General features: G+C 44.5%; 1 protein-coding gene across 1 annotated transcript; it reads right to left on the bottom strand.

Moving 5' to 3' along the window:
- Window positions 1-1,220: 1,220 nt before the first annotated feature.
- Window positions 1,221-19,147, bottom strand: LOC310635339 (tigger transposable element-derived protein 1-like). Its single transcript, XM_083354169.1, has 5 exons — window positions 19,054-19,147; window positions 16,420-16,911; window positions 8,783-10,655; window positions 5,203-5,322; window positions 1,221-3,193 (listed from the first exon to the last, which is right to left on the bottom strand). Exons 2-5 carry the CDS (start codon window positions 16,897-16,899, stop codon window positions 3,180-3,182), a joined length of 2,487 nt encoding a protein of 828 aa, XP_083210295.1. The 5' UTR covers window positions 16,900-16,911; window positions 19,054-19,147; the 3' UTR covers window positions 1,221-3,179.
- Window positions 19,148-25,924: the final 6,777 nt, after the last annotated feature.

Here is a 25,924-nt window from a genome sequence, read left to right on the forward strand (position 1 = left end):
CTCATAAAAGGGCCAAGTTTGAAGACCCCCCTGCCTTAAGAGGTCTTCTAGTCCAACCCCCGGCTCAAGCAGGAGACCCTAAATACCGTTGCAGACCGGTGGCTGTCCAGTCACTTCTTAAAACAAAAAAAACAAAAAAAACAGCCACGAAGCATCCCCAGCTTCTGAAGGCAAGCCGTTCCACTGGCTGATGGTTCTCACGGTTAGGAAGCTCCTCCTTAATCCCAGGTGGTGGCTTCTCTCCTGCGGAATTGTGAGACATCCATCGCTCTCCCTTTATTGCTCGCTACCAGCGTGATATTCAGAGATGCCTGGGTGCTGCAGGTCCGTATGGTGCATCTTACCTATTGATGGACTTCTCCCCAAGAATCAGGCAAATTCACTTTTGTCTTGTTTACTACAAACAAAAAACTACTTGAGCCAGTGGGGTTGGACTAGAAGACCTCCAAGGTCCCTTCCGGCTCTATTCTGATTGATAATAATTAATAATAAATAAATAAATAAATAAATAAATAAAAATAAAAATAAAAATAAAAATAATAATAAAATAAAGTTGGAAGGGACCTTGGAGGTCATCTAGTCCAACCCCCTGCTCAGGCAGGAAACCCTATACCATTTCAGGCAAATGGCTGTCCAGTCTCTTCTTAAAAACCTCCAGTGTTGGAGCATTCACCGCTTCTGGAGGCAAGTTGTTCCACTGGTTAATTGTTCTAACTGTCAGGAAGTTCCTCCTTAGTTCTAGGTTGCTTCTCTCCTTGACTAGTTTCCATCCGTTGCTTCTTGTCCTGCTTTCAGGTGCTTTGGAGAATAGCTTGACTCCCTCTTCTTTGTGGTAGCCCCTGAGATATTGGAACACTGCTATCGTGTCACCCCTCACCCTTCTCTTCGTTAAACTACACATACCCAATTCCAGCAACCGTTCCCTATATGTTTTAGCCTCCAGCTAAGTCAGTCCACCTTGTTTCCTTGACAATGCAAAGAAGGGAAGCTTCTATTGGTTTCCTACGTGATGCCTCTTCTAGGTGGTTTCCCATCCTTAATATTAAGCCAAGCCATTATGGTTATTTTCTCAATTCCCCCCCCCCCATTAGCTTTTCATCTGTGGAGGATTTGCAGATTGAGCCATTCAGAGGGTTGTGCCAGGAAAAAAAATAAATGGAAGAGAATGAAAGTGTGCACCTCTCAAACAGCAGTAATGATAATTTTATTTTTATACATTATTTTCTACAAACTCAGTGCACCAAAAGAACAAAATATTTTCCCCGCAAATAACAAAATATTTTCCTATATTCATGGTTCTAGGTCTGTTTCCAACATTTTAACATTTAACTAATTTTGCTCTTAAAGCAAACCCTTGGTTTTATTTTAGACACTTTTAAGTTTATTAAGACTGCTAACTTTTTTCATCCAAGACAGGGATGTCCGCAGAGTGTGATCAATAAAGCCAAGATGGCAAGCACAGCAGTGAAATCATGCCTGGTTTGTAGGTCCATCGCATGTTACACTAAAAATCTTCCTGTCAATCAAGACCATCCTAAAAAGTTTCAAGGATCTTGTGGGTGAGGGAATCAAATTTTTAAGACTCTAACCAGGGAGAATGGAAACATGATGCAAATTCGGTCTCAGTTCACCTCTTTTTTGCCTGAACAAGCAAATTCTGGGAAATTTTGGGAGTTGCATCTTCAATTTGCCAGGATTATGAAACACTGATGTAGTTTATCCATCTAAACTGTTTTATTTAGATTCCTTTCTTGCCATTCAGTTGTTTTTATGAGAGGAGCAGTCGTATAAATTCTTAAAAAATAAAATGTCAGCAAATAAGAGCATTATTACATTAAATTTGTACGTCTTGTGTATGCCACCTGACTTTCAATGACTCTGGTATTTTAAACACAGGATTCATTTATCTAATCACAGGAGAGGACCAAGCAGGCCTTGACAAAACTATAAGGGTGAGGAATATGTGCGGACCTATGAGGGCAATACCTGAAAAATCCCTTTTTCTTTGCTACCCAAATCTTCCCTACTGAATAGGTTTTACTGTAAAGGTGTCAGGTTGCAGCTCCTCTCCCAAAACCTCTGTGGAGGCCAAATATATTCAGGAAGGCGCTATGCAGTACAGAGCAATATCTCTTGCAGATATCAACCCACTGATCTATTCAGTTCTGTCCATCCCAGCTGACATTAACTACCAAGACTGCACAAAAGGGTCATTTCTAACCTGCCGGCGATCCCAGGGCTTGAACAAAGAACTTCAATGTGAAACAAGTCTATTTTAAAAACATTTTAATGTGTCGATATTTGTTTTTTAAAAAAAACCACCAATGCCTCTCGTGCTCGGCTCTCAGCTGTCTGCTAATATTGTCCCTCTGAAACTGCCTATTAGACCTGAACACCAATCCTGCCACCTAGACTGTTCCTCATAGATGGATTTTCACGTTTATGAAATATGGAAAAATTACAGAAACTTGTACGAATCTTTTAGTGGACCACCAAGATGGGTTTGGCATTCTTGTGGCTTCTCTCCTATATGGTCCTCTTGTGTTTGATGAGGGTGTCTTGACCAATGCAGCTTTTGCCACAATTAAGTGTGTTTGTATGGCTCAGGGGCTTGACCAGAATCCCCTATTGCTTTTCCACTTCATTGCATTTGTATGGCTTTTCTCCTAGATGGGTCTTCTTGTGTTTAATCAGATTTTGCATTGAACACCTTTGCTGGAATTTGAACTTTTATGACTTCTCTGCTGTGTGGATTTTCATGAGCTTCAGAAGCTTTGTTTTCCAACCCATTTCCCCATACTCTGAGCAAATACACTTTTCTCTTGCAGAGGGAGTGTGCCCCTGTTGAATAAAAGAGGGTTTGCTGTGAATTTTCTCACATATATTTATGCAGGTTATCCTTTGGTTGCACACGTGGAGTATGTGGAACAGTGATGGTTGCACACTGTTAATTCCAGACTTTTTCCCAAACTGAAAATTGGCTTCATTTGAGCTTTGATCACCTTCGTCAGACAGGAAAGCCTCACTGGCTTTTTTTCATGAGCGCCTTTGTGCTCCCGCTGGATTTATTGGCTTTCCTTTAATCCCAGACCCCAGAAAAATAATCTTTTGACTCATTCCAAACTCTTGCAAATGTCCATTTCTTCAGATCATCTCACCAAGAAGGTCTTATGTATCTGTCATATGTCGTATTCTAAGAGAAACAGAAAAGCATTTATTGTATGTCTAATTGTCCTCCAACAATAAATTCCACTTCCAAGCAACTTCTGCTATGAATTCTAGTGCTGGTGGGTCTCCTCACAGGCCAAGTCTTCCCCCTCCCATTTGACCTAAGAAATCCCAAATTCAACCATCCTCATTTGATGCCATGCCAGCATCTACCTGAAGCCTCTGATTTGGGAGGACCCCATCATCAAGAAGACTTTTCTAGGACTAAGCCTGTTCTAGTTAGAATAGGTTCTGAACTGTAATCTTATCTAAACACAATGAATGGTCTCACCCATTAACATTGTGCAAACCATCATTGTTGGGTCCATGCAACATTCCAAGCCAATCTAAACACATTACAGCTATCCTCAGCCTTCCCTAGATGGACACAGTTCAGTTCCCAGAATCCTTCATTCCTGATCAATCTGTGCAATAAAACCGACAAAGCCGTGGGCCAGAAAGGTGGGAAGTTCCCCTTTGTTATAGCCAGGCAGAAGTTAAATAGTTGTGCATTGGGCGGCTAACTTTGCATTCCTACCCTGACCAATATTTTGGACTTCCTGGCCTCCTCGGAATATAGGATTCTATCCTCTGTAGGGTGATTAAGTTAATAATAATAATAATAATAATAATAATAATAAATAATAATAATAATAATAATAATAATAATAATAATAATAATAATAATAATAGGGAGATATCTGGTTGATACCTAGGATGCTGGCAGCAACCCGTGTGAACCATCAGTGCCAGTCAATTTGAGTGTTCAGTTGACTGAGTTTCATGTTTTATGAATAAGTTTTATAATAATAATAATAATAATAATAATAATAATAATAATAATAATAAAAAGAGCCTTGGTGGAGCAGTGCGCTAATGCCTCCTTAAGTAACACCAGCTGCCTGCAATTAGTGCAGGTTCGCATCCCACCAGGCTCAAGGTTGACTCAGCCTTCCATCCTTCCGAGGTAGGTAAAATGAGGACCCAGATTGTTGGGGGCAATAAGCTGACTTTGTAATAATGCCGCTTGGGGGGGGGGCGCGAAAGCCCTAATAAGCAGGCATATACATAGAATGAAGGCTATTGCTAAGCACATTGATTTGTGCTTTAAATTGTAAGCCGCCCTGAGTCTTCGGAGAAGGGCGGGATATAAATGGGATTAAATAATAATAATAATAATAATAATAATAATAATAATAATAATAATAATAATAATAATAATAATAAGTAGTAGTAGTAGTAGTAGTAGTAGCAGCTGTTGGAAGGGACCCTGGAGATCATCTAGTCCAACCCGCTGTTCTGGCAGGAATCCCTATACCATTTCAGACAAATGGCTGTCCAGTCTCTTCTTAAAAACTGTTAAAGATAAAATGTATGTTAAAACTTTTCAATAAAAAAAAAAAACTTCCAGTGTTGGAGCATTCACCACCTCTGGAGGCAGGTTGTTCCACTGGTTAATCCTTCTAACTGTCAGGAAGTTTCTCCTTAGTTCTAGGTTGCTTCTTTCCTTGGTTAGTTTCCATCCGTTGCTTCTTGTCCTGCTTTCAGGCACTCTGGAGAATAGCTGGACTAATTACAGATCTAGTCATGGGAAAAGTCTATCTACTGTGTGTAGTCACTAATACTCAACACTAATGGCTCATGGTCTATACAATTATTGGTTCCTGACAGATGTAAGGAACATGGGGGTACCTAGTCCAATATTACATTCTCAACTGGGGCAGGTCTCTAGGTTTCCCAGCAGTCAGGTCTTTCCTATCCACTGCAACCTAATCCTTTTCAACCAAAGATTTTATGAACCAAAAATTCTGCAACGGAAACTGGGTCCGTCTCTTTCCTCATCTTGCTGGAATCATCCGATGTGAAGGACTGTGCACAACCAACTAGTTCTGCCAGATGCTGTCCCTTCTCTGGTTTCAAAAAAGGGAGCAGAGGATTCTATTGGCTCAAAGCACCCCAGAAATGTTTGCAATGATTGACACTCCGCATCCTTACCTAGTGAGTTGGCCTCCCCATCAATCTCTTGCTTTATGTCCAGGGGAATCTTCACCTTCACAATCTCAAAGGCTTCTTCTTCCAATTTGGGAGGTTTTAGCATTGTATCTTTTGGGACTCCTGGGGAGGGGAGAAAGAGAAAGTTGATTCAATTTGAAGAAATCCTGCATGGGTTTTGCACCAGGCATGCTCTGCCTCCCTCCATGATTTGTAGCACTCAAACAAGTTGGGGGAGATGGATCTACAGTTCTGAACTGGGCAGTAGATGATCCAAAATACACAAAAATAATTGGCTGCAACTCTGAAGCCTAGTGATGAAGACTCTTCCCTACTGAAACATTTCCTGGCTGTAGGAATCACAAGGAGCAAATCCTGAGCAGCTGCCTCTTATAATGACTTTTCTGGTTTATTGATTACACCTGCTCTTCATTCTGTTCCAAAGACCAGGTCATCAAGCGAAATGTCACTGGGTGAGCTATTGCTATTGTGCTTTCAATTTTAATTTGGCCTCCCACATTCAATATAATAATAATAATAAATAATAATAATAAATAAATAATAATAATAATAATAATAATAATAATAATAATAATAATAATAATAATAATAATGTTGGAAGGGATCTTGGAGGTCATCTAGTCCAAGCCCCTGCTCAGGCAGGAAACCCTATACTATTTCAGACAAATGGCTGTCCAGTCTCCTCTTAAAAACTTCCAGTGTTGGAGAATTCACCACTTCTGGAGGCAGGTTGTTCCACTGATTAATTGTTCTAACTGTCATTGTTCTAACTGTCATTAATTTTTGATATCCTTTCTGAAGAGGACATGTTTAACAACATTTTGCTTAACATCTAAATTATATATACATATACATATATATATATATATGTATATATATATATACACAGTTTCTATCCTGCGAGGGAGCTGGGCAATTTCTAAATTTGATAAGTAAATAAATAAAACAAAAGTTATGCATTCTGCTTCCAAGATCTCTTTCAGTCTAACATTTTTTTAAAGATTAAAATACAGGAAGTCCCTGACTTACAAAAATTCAGTTAGTGACCGTTCAGTTACAAACAGCACTGAAAAAAGTGACTTATGAACCCTTTTTCACATTTACGACCATTGCAGCATCCCTACGGTCATGTGATCAAAATTCAGAGGCTTGGCAACTGTCTCATATTAATGACGGTTGCAGGGATCATGTGATCCCCTTCGGTGACCCTTCGGACAAAGCAAAGTCAACGGGGAAGCCAGATTTACTTAACAACGACTGCAGTAATTCACTTAAGAACGATGGCAAGAAAGGTCGTAAAATGGGACAAAACTCGCTTAACAAATGTCTCACTTAACCACAGAAATTTTGGTCATAAGTCAAGGACTACCTGTAGACTACAGTAATTGATTAGCTTTTAAAGCTTTGGTTATCATTCTGACAATTCAAAACGCAGGACTACTTTCAAAGCTTATGGTTAATTCTGTAGGCAGATTTTTTTTTAAAAAAACAACAACAAATAATCCAAATAGAAACAAAAAAGGTTAAATGGAAAATTCAGCGTGTGAATATTGAAGGAGTCCTTGCCTCACGGCTACTCAAGACTGCCTTGCCAGGAATGGAGAAGATGGATTGATTATATCCAGAATAAATATGGGGCCAAAAAGTTTCATTTAGCATTTGAATGAGTGTTAGATTTAGAAGATTTGTTATTATTTAGTTATTTTTAAGGAGAGGTAAAGTGCGATAGGATTCAAAGTGTTATTATAGTTAGTTTGCATATTATAGTTTAAGATTGTTATGGTCAATGCCCTGTATTTGCTCTGGGAAGTCGGGGGGGGGGGGGAGGGAGAGGGAGGGGGAACTGGGTGGGGGTGGGATGGGATTTTATGTTTTTTATGTTTAAAAATTTTTTTAAAAAAAAAGACTGCCTTGCCTTTCAAAGTTATGACGCTGCTGAATGAGGGGGATTTACAAGCCTACTCACAAGTTCCAGGTGTCCCAATGTTTGCGCAGTCACGAGATCGTGATTAATGTAGATGATGACGATGCAGGGAGCAGCCATCACGTGAATGCCATTCACAACCTTACCCTAGGGCTTCCGGTAAGCAAAGTCAGTGAGGAAGTCGGCAGGAAATTTCACAAGGCCTTCTTTTAAGCTGCTCCTACCAATTTTCTTCTGAGGAGCCCCACTACAGTGTTAAAAACAGCCCAGGGATCCCGTACTCTGTTGTGCCTCTTCACCAGCCTCTGCCCTATAGCTCCCTCCCCCCAGACTGCCCACACTTCATAGGGACCATCACCATCCCATCCACATCCTGTGGTTCCTGCCAGCTTGCCTTTGGTCACCAGCACCCAGCTAAGGCAGGGGTCCCCAACACACACACACACGGTCCGTGGACCGCCACCGGTCCACAGCATGCCAAACAAGTGGGCTGCACAAACAAGCAAAGCTCCATCCTCGGGATGCAGGCAGTATTCAAAACCACACCCTCTCTGGTCCGCGGAAAAACCTTTCTCCACGGCACCGGTCCCTGGTGCCCAAAAGGTTGGGGACCTCTTGACCTAGGGGGGACTCATCTACCCATCTGCAGCTCTCACCATCTGGCCTGGTTGCCCTACGACTCCGTTCGCCTGAAGTCCTCTCTGAATGACCCACGCAGTCTCTGGATTACCAAGATGGCCATCGCAAGTGATGTGGTTATGTGACATTTTACAAGAGCATCACTTAGTGTTGGAAAATTACGGTCCCAACTACCGTTCTAAAATATTACATGTATTTTATGCTAAGTACAAGATTAGGGGTAATAATATCGCATTACCAACTTTTTTTTTTTTTTTAAAAAAAAAACCAAGTAGACTACAATTGGGGGTCAGCAACAAGGTCAGTGATGACGCATGATCACACAGGTGGAGGTAGTCCTCGACATACGACCACAATTGAGCCCATAGTATTTGTCGAGACATTTGTTAAGTGAATTTTGCCCCATTTTAGGACCTTCTTTGCCACAGCTGCTAAGTGAATCACTGCAGTCGTTCAATTAGTAACACGTTTGTCTTCCCCATTGACTTTGCTTGTCAGAAGGTCGCAAAAGGGGATCACATGACCCCGGGACACGGCAAGCGTCATAGAATACATGCCAGTCGCCAAAGCATATGAATTTGGATCGCGTGACCCTGGGGACGCTGCAATGGCCGTAAGTGTGGTAAACAGTCACAAGTCACCATTCCAGTGCCGTCGTAACTTTGAACGGTCACTAAGCGAATTGTTGCAGCAGCTTCATTTAGCAACCATTCGCTGTTATCAAGGCAACGAAAAAGTAATCTCGCTTCACGAGTAAATCCTTGTACTTATGACCTTTGCAGCTCTGTAAAGCAATCAAAAAGCTGAATTGGGAGGGTGAACGCTGTGTGCCTGTACTAAAGATTTCCTTTCCTTTACCGATCTGTGAAGATCCTAGGTGCAAGCGTTAGGCGTAAAACTATTTTTCCATCATCACCGTAACTGCGCTTGTTAAAATGAGGCAGTTGCTAAACGAAGACTCCCCCCACCTGAACAAATCAGATTTTACAGTTACAGTACCTGTAAACATCAAGTTGGATATGAATCCTTGGAAATATTCATAGTTTTCCGCGTTTTCGGGAACAGTGAATTGGCTGGCGTAGCTGGTTGACGGCTGAGGATCTGGGTGTTGTATTCCTGTAGAGGGGAAGGGCAAGAGGAAGGGACGTGGAGCTGGGGAAGGAGTAACTTCCTTCAGGAAGCCACTCTGCTTGGATTCTTTATCATTCCTTTCTTTCTTTTTCCCTTCATATATTTCGCGGTAACACTTTAAGATTTCACTCATTTCCCAGTGCACCTTTCTAAAACGTTCCACATCTGGATCCATCCGCTTCAATTCCGATAAAACTTTGTTAACCCCCGAAAAAACTCCAGCCAATCTTTTCAGACTGAACTTTTTGGGCTGAATTTCTACGACTTTCTCTTTCTCTTTTTCTTTCTCTTTCTCTTTCTCCTTCTCCACTTCTTCCTCCACCACCTTCTGTGCTTCCAGTTCTTCCTTCAGTTCAATTAAATCTTCGTTGGAAAGCTCCCCCTCCGCGTAACCTATCCATTTCTTTACATCTTTAGCATCAACCTCCAAGTCAAGGAATCCCACGAGGGTCAAAATTTTCTTATTTATCTCATCCAGGTTTGGGGTTTGGTCAAATTCCCCCGAATGATCGAGGAGATCAGCAAAACATTTTAGGCATTTATTCCAAAATCCTTGCATGCATTCCACGCTGACGTCCTGCCAGGCTGTGGCAACGTTTTCGATACAGTGCAGGATATTGTAGCTTTTCCAAAAGTCCCGCAAGCTAGCCCTGTCATCTTCCGTTGCGGCTAAAGCTTTGGCAAGCATTGCATGCAAGTAGTACATCTTGAAGGCCGAGATAGCTCCCTGGCCCACAGGTTGTAAGAGAGCGGTGGTATTTGGGGGTAGATAAACCACCTTTATATTAGGGTGGATACTGTCGAGATGCAAGGGGCGTCCCGGGGCTTTGTCTACGAGCAGCAGAATTCTAAACGTTATTCCTTCGTGCCAACAATATTCCTTGACTTGGGGTATGAAACAATTCGTAAACCAATCCTCAAAGAGGGCGTGCGTCATCCAGGCCTTCCAATCAAATCGGTAATAAACGGGGAGGCTGTCCTTGCTTACGTTTTCAAACATATAGGCGTGATCCGATTTGAGGATCAGGAAAGGCTTCAGCTTGAATCCAGCGACATTTCCACCCAATAGTAAGGTTACTCTGTCCTTAAACGCTTTGCAGCCGGGCATGGCTTGGGCTTCTCTGTGTATGTAGGTCCGCTCCGGCATTCTTTTCCAGTACAACCCAGTTTCGTCCACTTGGAATATCTGCTCGGCGAAATAGTTCCCTTCGGTTACGACGTTATCAAGTTCATCCAGATACTGTCTGGCAGCTTCTTTGTCAGCTTTGCTGGATCTGTGCGTTTTCTGGTAGTGAAACCTCTGCTGAAACCGCATAAACCAGCCCCGGCTGGCCGTGAACGTTTCTGTGCACTCCTCGCCCGCTTGTTCCTTCAGCGTGGAGAAAATGCTGCGCGCCTTGTTCTGGATGAGGAGAAGGCTCACCGGCAGCCTCTTCTGTATCTGGTCTTCGATCCAGAGTATCAGGAGTTTTTCCATTTCGTGGACGAGGTGTTTTTGCTTCCTGATGATGCTTGTGGTCATTCCTGATGATCCTTTCATGGCCTCTTTGATCCTCTCCTTGTCCTTCAAAATGGCGGAGATGGTGGAGTGGGCCAGGCTTTCTTCCTGAGCTATGTTAGTCACTTTCTTCCCAGCCTCGTAGGCTTTGATGATCTTCATCTTCAGATTGAGACTGATGACTTTCCTTTGTTTCTTTCTTATGCCTTCCGGTGTGTTGGAGTTCTTTCTCTTTGAAGTCAGCTTGGGGTGGGATACAAACGCACAAAAACAATTAAATAAGCAAGTGAAATTAAGAGCAGGTTCTATGTGTAGCGGTAAGAGCGAACATGTGATTAAGAGATAAGCGCCTCAAAGGGCCTAAAGGAAGGCACCGATTGCTAAATTAATGTTCAGCTGCAGAAATTTCCTCCTAAAATTATGTTTTTACACGGCTTATTACTGTTGTATTTGCAAATCGCTGCTCGCCAAACGAAGAGCCACTATATTGTGGCTTGTGAAGTCAGGAGTTGGGCTTATGTTGTAAGAAGTCAGCCACAGATTTATAAGCAAGGAAGTGATCCTTTGCCTCTGCAGTAGATTGCCCAGGATGAGGTAGCGACTCCTCATTTAGTGACCTCGAATAGGAATCACTCGCAAACAGAACAGTAACAAACAAAAACTAATAATTTTACAACCAATGTATGCACTTATGACCAAGTTTCTGTGCCTGACAACATACACTGGAGGGAGAGCAATGCTGGCACGGCTGCACCAGAAAAGCTTGTCTGAATGAAATGGCAGCTGCCAGAGATCTCCGCAGCATCTCTTGATCACATGTTTGTTTAGCAACCATTTCGCTTCCTATTTAAGCAGCGGACTGTGGTTACTAAGCAGGAAAGGGTGTTTGCAGAACTTATGAAACCCAGTCATTTGAACTACATTGTGACTGAATATGATGACTTTCTCTGTGAAGGTTGCAAGACAAAGTTGGGGCTCCTACAACATGCTCACTCACAAACTATCCAGCCCTTGGATGGAGGAGGAGGAGGAGGAGGAGGAGGAGGAGGAGAAGGAGGAGAAGAAGAAGAAGAAGAAGAAGAAGAAGAAGAAGAAGAAGAAGAAGAAGAAGAAGAAGAAGAAGAAGAAGACCGAAGATGTTTCTAGCACTCCATCAAAGAAGAGAGAAGTAACAGAAATAACAGAGTTGGAAAGGGCCTTGGCTTGCTATTTCAGACAAATGGTTATCCAATCTCTTCTTAAAAAGCTCCAGTGTCGGAGCAGCCACAACCTTTGGAGGCAGTGAATTAGTCAACATCTGACAAAACGCAGCTCTGCATGCAGATATGGGACAACCCAAAGAAATACAACAAGAACACAGCTGGGCTAAAGGGATGAGGTGAATAATAATAATAATAATAATAATAATAATAATAATAATAATAATAATAATAATAAGAAGAAGAAGAAGAAGAAGAAGAAGAAGAAGAAGAAGAAGTTAGGGAGTGCCGGCGGGTGATCCACAGAGGGAAGGCATTCTTTGTGGGCGCCCCTGCCCTTTGGAATAATTTACCTGTGGAACTCCGGACCGCCCCCGATCTGCGTTCATTTCGCTGGGACCTGAAAACCTGGCTTTTTGATTTATCAGGCCTGGACTGAAGGGGTTTTAGCTTTTTAAATATTGTTTTAATTGTTGGGCTTAATTAATTTATTTTAATTTTATATTATCTTTTATATTGTATTTTATGCTGCCCTGTAAACCGCCCTGAGTCCTTCAGGAATAGGGCGGTATAGAAATCTAATTTAATAATAATAATAATAATAATAATAATAATAATAATAATAATAATAATGATGCATAAAATCTACACCTATTCACTGGCTACCAGTTCTTAGCCACATACTTCACCCGCACTTACAACGACAAGAAGCTCTCATTCGGGAGTATAGTAAGATCCTACTAAACTCCTCTCTACCCATTCATGCCTATACCTCTGATCTCTTATGATGTCGATTAAAGTCAAGAAATCCACCACTCCTCACAGCGCTTAAGCTGCTGGCCGAACATCAGAGCACTATACAAAAGTGGATGGAAGCATGGAGTAGCTATACCTCCCAAGATATTTCTGAGCATATTAATCCTAATAGTATACCTCCAGGATTTAATCTACCCCGACACATATGGGTGACATACAATAGAATTAGAACGACTTATGGGGTGTGTGCCGATTCTCTGTATAAATGGGGAAAGACACCTTCAGCACAATGTGATTGCGGGGCTCCCCGACAGACTATCCAACATATAGTGAGGGAATGCACTAAAAGAAGATACCCAGGAGATTTTAAGGACTTCCTCTGCGTAACAATGGCAGCTACTGACTGGATCTCCAAACTCGACATTAAACTCTGAAATGTTATTTCTGTTTTCCTCTTAGATTTTATAATTGCTTCTTTTTTTAAAAAAAAATTGTTTTAACTGTTCTAACTTGTAAATATGAAGTGCTTTTAATTCTGTGTGTGACCAGCCAAACGCTAAATAAATAAATAATAAAAGAAGCTGCAATGAAAGAACTTTTAATAACAGCAGCAGCAGAAAAGGTGGGAGAATGGGCAAGGAAGACCAAGAATTGGTCAGCACAGATGAAGATGAACTGCAGGGGGTTTGGTTGAAACATGTGACTTTGCCGACACCCATTCGTGGCTAAACAGTTCAACAACAAAGGGCAAGGCAGTAAATTGGAAGTCGGTTAACATCTGGTAAAACCTGCCTAATAATGAAAAGTCCAATAAAAAGGCCGCACCAGGCAACTACAGGCTAATTATCTATTTACCGTGTTTCCCCCAAAATAAGAGAGGGTCTTATATTTTTTTTACACCAAAAGACCCATTAGGTCTCATTTTGGGGGGAGGTCTTATTTTGTGCCCACCCGCTCCCTCCAACCATCTGCTTGCCCGGGGCCTAAAGGCTTACAGGGCTTCCCAGGGCAGACACACTTTTCGGGAGAAATGATGGGGACTCGGAGCTTTGTCTACTTGCAAATGGGGTGCTTTGAAATGGAGCAATTCACCCTCTGGGCGAAAAGTGCATGGCGGAGCCAAGTGGAAGCAGAGGGGGCAGAGGGAGGAGGCAGGTGATTCGGCGTGCCTGGCTGAGGCATTCTGGGAGTTGAAGTCCACAAGTCATAAAAGGGCCAAGTTTGAAGACCCCTGATCTAGATGAAGAAGATCACTGCAAACACCTGGATAGCCTCCAAGCTCACAAGATTAAAGACAATGACGTCAAGCAGAAGGTTAGAAATGGAACACATCACTAAAGTGAAGGAAGTACCATCAAGGCAATTAACACCTGGGTAATTCCAGTCATTAGATGCACAGCTGGAATGCTGGATTGGACTGGACTCAGGCTGAAGTAAAAGCCCTCGATCGGAAGACCAGAAAAATAGCGACAATGAAACATGCCCTCCATCCATGCAGCAATGTTGACAGATTCTACTTATCAAGGAAAATAGGTGGGCATGGAATGTTGCAAGCAGAGCAGACAGTTGAAAAAGAAAAAAAGGAGATTGGAAGAATATCTAAAGGACGTGGAAGAAGATGCACTGAAGACAGTAAACTGTGAAGTAAACTGGAGATATCTAACTCGCTTATAAGAAAGACCAAATGAAGAATGAAAAAGAGGCAAAGTATTACATGGCCAGTACATTAAACTGGTCTTCCCAGTTGCAATGTATGGCTGTGAAAGTTGGACCATAAGAAAGGCTGAGCGCCAAAGAACTGAAGCCTTTGAACTATGATGTTGGAGAAAACTGCTGCGAGGCCCTTGGACTGCAAGGCGATCAAACTGGTCAGTCCTAGGGGAGATCAACCCTGACTGCTCTTTAGAAGACCAGATCCTGAAGTTGAAACTCAAATACTTTGGCCACCTAATGAGAAGGAAGGACTCACTGGAGAAGAGCCTAATGCTGGGAAGGGTTGAGGGCAAGAGAAGAAGGGGACGACAGAGAATGAGGTGGCTGGATGGAGTCACTGAAGCAGTAGGCGTGAGCCTAAATGGACTCCAGAAGATGGTAGAGGACAGGAAGGCCTGGAGGAACGTTGTCCAAAGGGTCACGATGGGTCAGACACGACTTCGCAATTAACAACAACAAGCAGACAAAGCAAATAACAATAAGATCTGATAATGGCTAAGATCAGGAAAATTGAACAAAAAAAAATGACGGGCTAATTCTGGCAGCACAAGACCAAGCCTTAAGAACAAATGCACGCAAAGCCAAAATTGAGAAAACACCAGCAGATAGCAGTGGACCACCTCCTTAGTTGCTACAATAAGATAGCATAGACTGACTACAAACAACAGCAAAACAAACTAGCAAGTAGTGATAGGCGCCTTGGGTGCAATGCCAAAACAACTGGAGCACCACTTGAACACCTTTAGCACTGACAGAAATCTCCATCAGTCAATTGTAAAAGGCAGGCTTACTTGGAATAGCTAATATCCTGCAGTGGTGCCTTTCTTATTAAATGACAACATATGTCTATTCCAAGTCTTTGGAAGGACTCGAGGGGTGAACAAAAAAAAAATGCCAGATCCCGTTTAAACAACTGGCTGATTGTGTGATCAACCATCATAATAATTTATTAAACTTATAAGCCCCCTGAGTCCAAGTGACTCTGGGTGATTATGGTAACCTAGAGTTCCCAAGCTGGGAGTCTTTAAAAATCCAGCCTTCACCAAACTGTCACATTTTAATCTACTGCAGGGGTGTCAAACTGCCAGCCCGCAGGCCGGAGCGTCACGGAGAAATCCCATTTTCGGCAATGGGAAAAAGTTCCGATACGTCGCGCGACGTCGCGTGACGTCGCGAGTTTGACATGCCTGAACTACTGCAAGGTGAGGATAATGAGAACATCTGGAAAGCACTGCTTGGGGAACACGTTTTAGATCAGGAGTGCCAAAAGGCTGGCCCGCTGTATCATAGCGAAACTGCGCCCACCCCATTGCTGGTAATGGCAAAAATGTCACGATAGGCAGAGACACGTCACGTGATATTGCGAGTTTGACACCCCTGCTTTAGATCACTAAGAGAGAGGAAAGATTTGGGTAAAAGGTTCTGCAGGGAAGTCTTTATCTGAAGCAATTGATAAACAGCTATAAACACCATCCGATCCTTCTGCAACAGCCTGAAGACCTGGCTCTGCCAATTGGCCTGGGGACCTTGGCTCTTTTATGACTCGTGGACTTCAACTCCCAGAATTCCTGAGCCAGCTGTGCTGGCTCAGGAATTCTGGGAGTTGAAGTCCCCGAGTCATAAAGGAGCCAAGCTTGCCTACCCCTGCTCTAGTCTGTACTAGAATGATAGCAAACCCCAGCTCCTCCCTCTGCATTCCCTGCTTCCCCTCGTCCATCTTTTAATCTCACATTGCTGTATGCCCATTGTTTATTTCACCGTTCATTTTATTGTTTTGTTATTTTCCTACTGTTACACTGACACTTCATTTTTCTGATTTTACTGGTGTAAGCCACCTGGAGTAAGCCCCACAGTGAGAGAGGCGGCAAATAAATTTCACAAATAAATAAACAGGTCATCCAAAACAGTGTTATATTCTATAACAAAGGTAAAATTGCATTATTATTTTTTTTGGGGGGGGGGGGTTCTCAGGCAATACTACCAAACAGGAACATCTAAAAATCCTGCCATCTTCTTTTACCTTTCTCATCCTCCGGATCCACTCCAAAATCATCTGCCACATAATATTCCCCTATGGATAACCGCCCAGTCCTCATAGATGAATAGAATCCCCCACAATCTCCTTAAAGGAATCCCGGTATTTTATGCTCCGAGACGGCTATGCTAATCACGTTTTCATACAGGCTCTTGCGAACAAAACTGAAATGCAAACTCTAAACTCTGCCACTTCAGATGGCTCGTGAGAAATTTCACAGGTTAGTAATTCTGATGGCTTTTCGCAACCCCCACATTATTTCCCCCACCCCACCCCACCTTTCCCTCTTTTCAGGATTGGATACCTCCTGGTGCTGCTCAGCATCCTGGGGACCGAACTGCCTGAGCTGCAGAGGCCACTGGCTCCCCAGATCAACTGCCTTCAAAGTCTCTTCCACCTGCACTTTCATGCAGAAATCCAGCTTTTCCCTGTCCATCCAGGCTTTCCCACTGATGTTCGGATCCATTTGGAGCACAGATTCCCCTCTGGACCACCCAGAATTCTCCTCCTGCAGATCCTCTTGGTCTTTCCCCACGGAGGCCTGGGTGTCTGTGGCATCTTCCACCAAGGGAGGCAATGCTGCAGGAAGCTCAGCCACCCTTTTCAGGAATTTCTGCAAATGGGAGTCCCAGCATTGGTGGATTTCCTCCTGTGACTCCAGCTTAATGTGGGATGGGCCGTGGCCGGTCAAGCAGTCTCCCGTGGTCCTGACTACAATGACCGGGTCTCTTTCCTCGTTCTCATTCCCCGCTTCTCTGGGTACCACAAGCCTCTGTTCCGCCATCGTCGTTCCTCCCTGCAGTTCCGGAAGGAAAAAAAAAGGAAATATTAATGAAGGGCACACAATGTGTCAGGAATAAAAGGATCTTCTTCTATATCTCCAATATTCTTTACTTCTTTAACATTTGGAGAATATTCTCTCATTAGAATAAAGATTCCCTGACGGTATGTATAAATAAATAACCTGGAGTCTAGGCTCAGCTGAAGCCATGGCTGCTGATACTTCAATTATCCCAGTCTTCCTCCAATATCAGTTGGCTTTTCTCTTTCCCCACAGCCCTCAGGCTTCCCTTGCTCAGGGTTGGTGGGCTCTGCGAGTTTGGTGTCTTTACGTACAAGGTCCTCTGAGCTTAAAATGAACTCCTTTCGTCTCTTGGGGAAAACCGGCTTTTCAAAGGGGTATTAAAAAAACCTCTTTATTTAATTAGCCGTTGAGTTTAAGGCCCGGTCATTCCATCCTTACTCTTGCTTAGTGGCAAGTGAACAGCCTGAGTTAAATTATTTCATCTATTGCAGAGATACACGGATACGTCCTTGCTTAGCAACCACAGTGCGGACGGGCAACTCAGTTGCTAAGCATTGTGGGCACTAAGCAGGAAAAAAATAAATAATAAATAAATAAAAATCACATGACCGTGACAGAGTGATGATGTCACTTCCCTTCCATTGTTAAAAGAGAAGTGGCAGGTTGCTAAGCGCAAGATCACCAATTTGACCCGCCAGCTTGTGGTGGGCTGGTTTGAAAAGACAAGGGGCCATTATGTGATGGTGGGACGCTGCGGTAGCCCCCGTACGTGGGAGAATTAGTCACACACACACACAAAAAAAATGCAAGACTTGGGTCACAAAACCGGGTTTTCTTTTCCCACCGTCCTGACTGAATGGTGGGCTGCCCTAAGCATTATTTCTTTCCCCCCCCACTCCGCCCCCCCCAAATTGGTCTTGACTCTCTGGGCATTTAGGAAAGTCCTGAATGAGGGTCGGGCATTGGGGGGGGGGGGCGACAGGGGGTTCTTACAGGGGCTGCACTGCAGATTCTGCCACTGACTGTGATTTATTATTTTTATTTTATTATTATTATTATTATTATTATTATTATTATTATTATTATTATTATTATTATTATTATTATTGTTTCGTTTTTTCAATCTGATTGCGGGGTGGATGAAGTGGCGGGGGGGGGGGGGCTACAAATCGGACCGCGTAAGACCAAATCCGCGGCGGAGGGAACGCTGCAAAAGATCGTAAATGAACAAGAGAGATGATTTCCAGCCCCCCCCCAACCCCCCACCCCACCCCACCCCGAACGGTCACTAAGCGAGGCGGTTGTTAAAAAGGAGGCACCTCCTCGTCCTCTGCTGGGAAACTCTGCCCCAACGGTCGGGCACTTAAAAGCAGCCATCTAGCCAATTTGATAACGTAAACTCTCGCTAAGCGGGTCGAACCGATCGATTCTGATCCACCAAGGGAGGGGGCGACCTCCACGATCGGTTCTGATCCACCGAGGGAGGGGGCGACCTCCACGATCGGTTCTGATCCACCGAGGGAGGGGGCGACCTCCACGATCGGTTCTGATCCGCCGAGGGAGGGGGCGACCGAGGCTCCCCCCCTTTCCCTTCCTCGTGGCTCGTCTCGGCCACCAACCGAAGGGGGGGGGGCTGCCGCCACCCCGGCATCTCTTGCCCACCCGCCCCCCCTTCCACCCCACGTTGCCCCCCCCCCGCCATATGCAACTCCGTCCAACCGGCAGGGCTGAAAAAACGGGCCGAAAAGGCGGCGCAAGACGAGATCGCGAGAAGTTCCAGCTTGCTTGCTTTCCTTCCCCACCACCCCCCACCTCCTCCCATTCAAAAAAGCCACCGCCGGATCCGAGGAATCGGGGAGAGGGGAATAAGAGGAGAGTCCGAGGCCTCCGATCTCCAGGAGGGATTTCTTTCCCCCCCCACCCCACCCAAAAAATAAAATAAAAAGTGCAAAAAGGCCTCTTGAGCTGCACCTGCGGGGCAAAAGGGCGAAGCCTCTGGGCTGCCGTGCACGTGCGGGAGGGGGGGTGGAAAGGCAAAACAAAACGAGATCCCCCCCCCCCTTTCCCTTCCCCCCACCCACCCCCCCCCCCCAGCGGATCCCCGATCCGGAGGGCCCCCTCCCCAACCCCTACCTTCTTCCCCCGGGAAGCCCCGCCGCCTGCCTGCCTGCCTGCCTGCCTGCCTTCCAGGCAGCGACCCTCCTCCGCGGGAAGAGCCGGCGCCCCTCCCCCGCCCCGGTCTGCTCGCCACGCGCCTCCCTCCCTCCCAGATGGGGCCGCAGCCTCTCCGCCCATCTCCGGACGGGAGGAGGGTGTGTGTGTGGAAAGAAAGAGGCCAGGCAAAGGGCGTCTCTTGGGAGGCGGAGCTCAGGTTGCCTTTGCGCAGGTTAAGCTGGGGAGGGTTGGCTCTCCGGGGCCCTCGAGAGCCCGTTGGGAGAGGAATCCATCCGTTGCTTGCTAAGCAACGAGAGAGAGAGAGAGAGAGAGGCCTGGCGGGGGAAGGTCCGTATCCTAGGGACAGGCCAGTGAAGGGAAGGACCAGGGGCGACATGAATAATAATAATTAATAATAATAATAATAATAATAATAATAATAATAATAATAATAATAATAATAATAATAATAATAACAACAATAATAATAACAATAATAATAACAATAATAATAACAACAACAATAACAACAATAATAACAACAATAATAATAACAATAATAATAATAATAATTTATTTATTATTTATTTTATTTTAATTCCATTTATATCCCGCCCTTCTCCGAAGACTCAGGGCGGCTTACAAGCTTAGCAGTAGCCTTCATTCTATGTATATGCCTGCTTATTAGGGCTTTCACACACACCCCAAGCGGCATTATTACAAAGTCAGCTTAATAATAATAATAAGAAGAAGAAGAAGAAGAAGAAGGAAAAGGAGAAGAAGGAAAAGGAAAAGAAGGAGAAGAAAAAGAAGAAGAGAAAAAGAAATTGGAAAAGAAAGAAGAGAAAAAGGAGAAGAAAAAGAAAGAAGAAAAGAGGAAAAGAAATTGGAAAAGAAGAAGAAGAAGTTGGAAGGGAACTTGGAGGTCATCTAGTCCAACCCCGTGCTCAGGCAGGAAACCGTATACCATTTCAGGCAAATGGCTGTCCAGTCTCTTCTTAAAAACTTCCAGTGTTGGAGCATTCACCACTTCTGGAGGCCGGTTGTTCCACTGGTTAATTGTTCTAACTGTCAGGAAGTTTCTCCTTAGTTCTACGTTGCTTCTCTCCTTGACTAGTTTCCATCCGTTGCTTCTTGTCCTGCTTTCAGGTGCTTTGGAGAATAGCTTGACTCCCTCCTTTTTGTGGCAGCCCCTGAGATAGTGTTCCTATATTATTTGCGGGGCTGTCGCAGAGAGGAAGAGGGGTGTGTGTGTGGGGGGGGTCAGCCTAATTTTCCAAAGCACCTGAAGGCCAGACGAGGAACGACGGGTGGAAATTTGATGGAGGAGAGATTCAAGCTGGAAATAAGGAGAAATTTCCTGACAGAACAATGGAACAGCTCGCCTTCCTGTGTGTTGTGGGTGCTTCATCCCTGGAGGCTTTCGAGATGAGACTGGGCAGCCATCTGTCAGAAATGATATAAGGCAGGGGTGTCAAACTGCCAGCCCGTGGGCCAGATGTGTCATGCCGAAACCCCCCCCCAGCTTCGGCAATGGGGGGAAAAGTCGCGACACATCACGTGATGTGGTGAGTTTGACACCCCTGGTATAGGGTCTCCTGTGGGTTGGACTATATGTATATTAGGTCCCTTCCAACTCTGCTATTCTATTCTATTCTATTCTGTTCTGTTCTATTCTATTCTATTCTATTCTATTCTATTCTATTCTATTCTATTCTATTCTATTCTATTCTATTCTATTCTATTGCAGTTTCTATTCTAATTTCTATTCTATCTGACCTATTTAAGGGCATCATCATCATCATCAATCATCATTTTAGCCATTGTCTGTTCACTGCAGGATGAAGGCCTCTTCCACATGTTTCCAACCTATACAATCCTGAGGTTTCTTTTGCCAATTGGGCCCGCAATACTTGCTGATGTATTGGTTTATCATAATATAAGATACAAAACATACAAGAAAAATAAAGATAATGGGAAAAAATAGGGAGGGAGAAGGGAAAGGTAAAGAAGTGGAGGCAAGAGGGAAAAAGAAAAAAAAGGCTTTGGCTTCTGACTCCTTTGAGTGCAGTAGAATATGGTAATAACATAAAACCTCATTTTTTAAACTTTTATATAACAATATATACTAGCCATTACTATAACAGCAAGCCTATCTAATCGGCAAAACCCAAGTCAAAATTTATTTTTTTCCCACCACAAGCACAAAGTCCAAACGTGAAAATAGTTTTCCATTTTCAGTTATCTGAAAGATTAAAGGCTTATATGATAAGGAGCAAAGTTAGCCAGAATTTGAAATTCAGTTGTGTATGGTGATGAACATGGAACTGCCAAAGTGAACAAAGCCTTCCTGAAATTTAACCTGAACGCATGGTAAAGTGTGCCAAAAATTTGGAATACACAGTAATATATAAATGGATGAGTGGGAAATTATGTGGGTAAAAATAAAAATCGCTCGGATTCAGACCGGTCTGGACTCTGACTGGGCAGAGTCTGTCGAGCAGGACACGGGCGGTCTTGTCGATATGACCTGGGAGGAGTTTGATTCTGTGACTCCGGAGGAAGTGGACAGGATCATGGGGAGGCTGAGCACCACCACATGTTTATTGGACCCGTGCCCTTCCTGGCTGGTCTATGCAGCCTGGGAGAGGACACGCAGCTGGTTCCAGGCAGTTATATCGGCTTCTTTGAGTGAGGGCAGCTTCCCCGCCGTCTTGAAAGAGGCGGTGGTGAGGCCTCTCCTCAAGAAGCCTGCCTTGGACCCAGCTGTATTGAACAACTTTTGTCCTGTCTCCAACCTTCGCTTTCTTGCGAAGGTTGTTGAGAGTGTGGTGGCACATCAGCTCCCTCTGGTCCTGGATGAAGCGGATTATCTAGACCCGTGCCAATCGGGTTTCAGGCCCGGGTACAGCACGGAGACGGCATTGGTCGCGCTGGTGAATGATCTCTGGAGGGCTCGGGACAGGGGGCATTCCTCTGTTCTGGTCCTATTAGACCTCTCAGCGGCTTTCGATACCATCGACCATGGTATCTTGCTGCGGCGTCTCAGGGGATTGGGAGTGGGAGGCACGGTTTTACAGTGGTTCTCCTCCTATCTCCAGGGACGTTCGCAGTCGGTGTTGGCAGGAGGGCAGAGGTCGACCGCGAGGTCTCTCATTTGTGGAGTTCCTCAGGGGTCGGTCCTCTCGCCTCTCCTGTTCAACATCTATATGAAACCGCTGGGTGAGATCATTCGTGGTTTTGGAGTTGGGTATCATCAATATGCTGATGATACCCAGCTTTTCTTTTCGACCCCAAACCACCCCAGTGATGCCCTCACCGTGATGTCCCGTTGCCTGGAGGCGGTTCGGGTCTGGATGGGGAGGAACAGACTTCAACTCAACCCCGACAAGACCGAGTGGCTTTGCATACCTTCATCCCAGGTTTATTCGGACATTCCACCTCTCGCTATGGGGGGCGAATTATTACCCCCCGTAGATAGGGCTCGCAACTTGGGAGTCCTCCTAGATTCACGGCTCACCCTGGAAGACCACATAGGAGCTGTGACTAGGGGGGCTTTCGCCCAGGTTCGCCTGGTGCGCCAGTTGCGGCCCTATCTAAGCCGGGATGATCTATGCACGGTCACTCACGCGCTCGTGACCTCTCGACTAGACTACTGCAACGCTCTCTACATGGGGCTGCCCTTGAGGACCACCCGGAAGCTCCAACTGGCACAGAATGCAGCCGCGAGAGTTGTGTTGGGAGTTTCCCGATACTCCCATGTCACACCTCTGCTCCGTGAGCTGCATTGGTTGCCAGTTGTCTTCCGGGTGAGATTCAAGGTACTAGTAATGGTGTTTAAAGCCCTACATGGCAGGGGTCCGGAGTACCTTAGGGAACACCTGCTGCCGGCGTCAACTTCCCTCCGCCCTGTGCGTTCCCACAGAGAGGGACTCCTCAGGGTGCCACCGGTCAGAGAATGTAGATTGGTGGCCCCCAGGGGGAGATCTTTCTCTGTGGGCGCCCCGGAGCTGTGGAATCAGCTACCGGTAGAGCTCCGGACAGCGCCCGATCTTCGCTCCTTTCGCCGCAATCTGAAAACATACCTGTTCGAACAAGCCGGCCTGGCCTGAGGGGGGATTGGTGGGGTTTTTATTATCATTTTATTGGGGTTTTTATTAATGTATCAACTGTTTTTATGGGCATGTATTTAATTACCTTTTAATTTTTGTATTCTTGCCCTGTACACCGCCCTGAGTCCTTCGGGAGAAGGGCGGTATAGAAATATTAATAAATTAAATTAAAAATTAAAATTAAATTAAAAGGGAAGGGGAGAGGAAAAAGGCAATAACCATAAAGATTCGAAGTTCCTTTTTTCCCCAGGAAAGGGTTGACACGAAGTAGAAGGATGGGGGCTGATCAAATGGGGTTGAGGGAAGGGGGGCTGAACTGGGTACCCTTTATAAAATTTCAATTTGTAAAACAATACTAAGTCCTGTCTTGTATTCCCACAACCAAGCATGTCCTAGTAAAGATTCATTTTGGACTAGAACTGACTCCAAGAGTTTTTGTCTTCCTAAGACGTGGTTTGGGGTGGGTTCTGAGGGTAGACAGGACTTAGTATTGGGGTGGGTCCTGACAGTCACAATCCAAGAACTACCTATATTTCTTTTCCAAGCTCAGGAGAGGGCTGGAAGAGTCATTTCCCCCACTTCCGGACAGTTGGCATCCTGGCCAGCTTCATACCTTCAACAGTAGTTTGCTGTGCATCAGAAAATCATGACAGGCTTTCCTGGCAGAGGAGTTCAAGGCATTGCTGCAGATTAAGATCTTTTTCTAAGTGCAACTGAAGAGGGCAATGAAAGGCTGGCAGCCTGGAACTGTAACTCGCCCCCAGCTTGCAGCTCGTGACTTTGCCACCCGCAGAAAGGGCTGTGCAGGAGAAAGTCACCTGGGGGCTTCTCGGTCTGGGTTCAGTCTGGGGCACAGCAACAAAATTTGACTGGTTGCAACTCTCATGGACTTTTTGGAGGCCTGGGGATAGATGGGGTACAGCCATTTTGTCCCTCCTAGACCTCTCATGAGGTTTCCATACTATTGACCGTGATATTCGTCTGGACCAGCTTTGGGAACTGGAAATGAGAGGCACTTTATTAAGGTGATTCTACTTCTGCCTCTATGCCCAGTTCCAATTGGTGTGGGTAGAAGAAGAGAGGCCGACTCCTAGGCCCTTGCACAGGGGTAGGCAACCTCGGCTCTTTTATGACTCATGGACTTCAACTCCCAGAATTCCTGAGCCAGCTACGCTGGGAGTTGAAGTCCATGAGTCATAAAAGAGCCGAGGTTGCCTACCCCTGCCCTTGCAGTTTGGGGTGCCCAGGGCTCAAGCCTTTCACTGCTCCTTTTTAACATAGATGTGAAACCGCTAGGAGACGCCATCCATTCTACGATACCCAACTATGTACAGGTAGTCCTTGACTTACAAAACTTCATTTACTGACCATTTGCTACCATTTTGTAAAGCCTTAGTAAGACCATACCTGGAATACTGTATCCAGTTTTGGTCAACACATTACAATAATACGTTGAAAAAGTCCAAAGTGGAACTAAGATGATTAAAGGCCTGGAGACTAAAACACATGAAGAACGGTTGCAAGATTTCGGTATGGCCAGTCTAGAGAAAAGAAGGACTAAGGGGGGACATGATACCACTATTTGAGAGGTTGCCACAAAGAGGAGGGGGGGGTCAAGTCATTTTCCAAAGCACCAGAAGGCAGGACAAGAAACAATGGATGGAAACTAATCAAGGAGAGAAGCAACTTGGAATTATGGAGAAGCTTTCTAACAATAGGAAGAATTAATCAGTGGAACAACTTGCCTTCAGAGGTTGTGGGTGCTTCATCATTGGAGGTTTTTAAGAAAAGAGTGGACAGTCACTTGTCTGAAACGGTATAGGGTCTCTTGCTTGAGCAGGGGGTTGGACTAGAAGACCTCCAAGGTCCCTTCCTATTTTATTCTAATTGATTGGTTGCATATATGGAGTTTATTGGTTACTGTACAGGGTTTTATTGCTCTAAGCTGTCCAGTTGCACAGAGTTGGGCTGCCATATGTATTTTCTTAATAAATAAAAATACATACATATTTATATCCCACCTTTATTATATGCAGAAATAACTCAAGATGGCAAACATAAATAAGAGACAGCCAAGCTGTTTTTCTCTGGCCCAGCACAGCAGTTCCCCTCAATGCTGGGAAAGGGAATGACCTCATTGGTCCACAAAAAGGAAGCTCAGATCTCCTGCCTCTTGTGTGAGACTAAGACACATTTGACTAAAAAGAATAAGGCAAGAAATTAAATGGTTAATTTCTCAACTGGGTGTCGAATGAGAGAAATGAAATTTAACACTCCTCTACACGCATCAAATTTTGCTTCATGTGGAATTTCTTGTGTGCGGTAAGAGAGGAATTTTGTGTGAAACACTGTTCACAATCTGGACATTTGAATGGTTTCTCCCCTGTGTGTAACCTTACATGATTTATGAGGCTAGATCTAATGCTAAAATCTTTCCCACAATCCGGACACTCATACGGTTTCTCCCCTGTGTGAGTCCTCCAATGTATCACCAAGCCAGAATTCCAAATGAACCTTTTCCCACATTCGGGACACTCATATGGTTTTTCTCCTGTGTGAATTCTCTGGTGTTTAACCAGGTAGGAATTCTGACTGAAACCTTTCCCACAAAACAGACATTCATATGGTTTCTCTCCTGTGTGAGACCCCTGGTGTAACATCAGGTGAGAATTCCGACTGAAACTTTTTCCACAATCCAGACACTCATACAGTTTCTCTCCTGTGTGAGTCCTTTGGTG

Source organism: Vipera ursinii (assembly GCF_947247035.1).
Source record: "Vipera ursinii genome assembly, chromosome: 2".
NCBI lineage: Eukaryota > Metazoa > Chordata > Lepidosauria > Squamata > Viperidae > Vipera > Vipera ursinii.

What these genes read in the sequence shown, in the direction of transcription:
- LOC310635339 (XM_083354169.1), bottom strand. Translation starts at nt 16,899, where the DNA reads ATGGCGGAACAGAGGCTTGTGGTACCCAGAGAAGCGGGGAATGAGAAC. An exon ending in ATGCTGAGCAGCACCAGGAG is followed by an intron (nt 10,656 to 16,419) that starts GTATCCAATCCT and finishes TCCCACCCCAAG; the next exon opens with CTGACTTCAAAGAGAAAGAA. An exon ending in ATCCAACTTGATGTTTACAG is followed by an intron (nt 5,323 to 8,782) that starts GTACTGTAACTG and finishes TCCCCTCCCCAG; the next exon opens with GAGTCCCAAAAGATACAATG.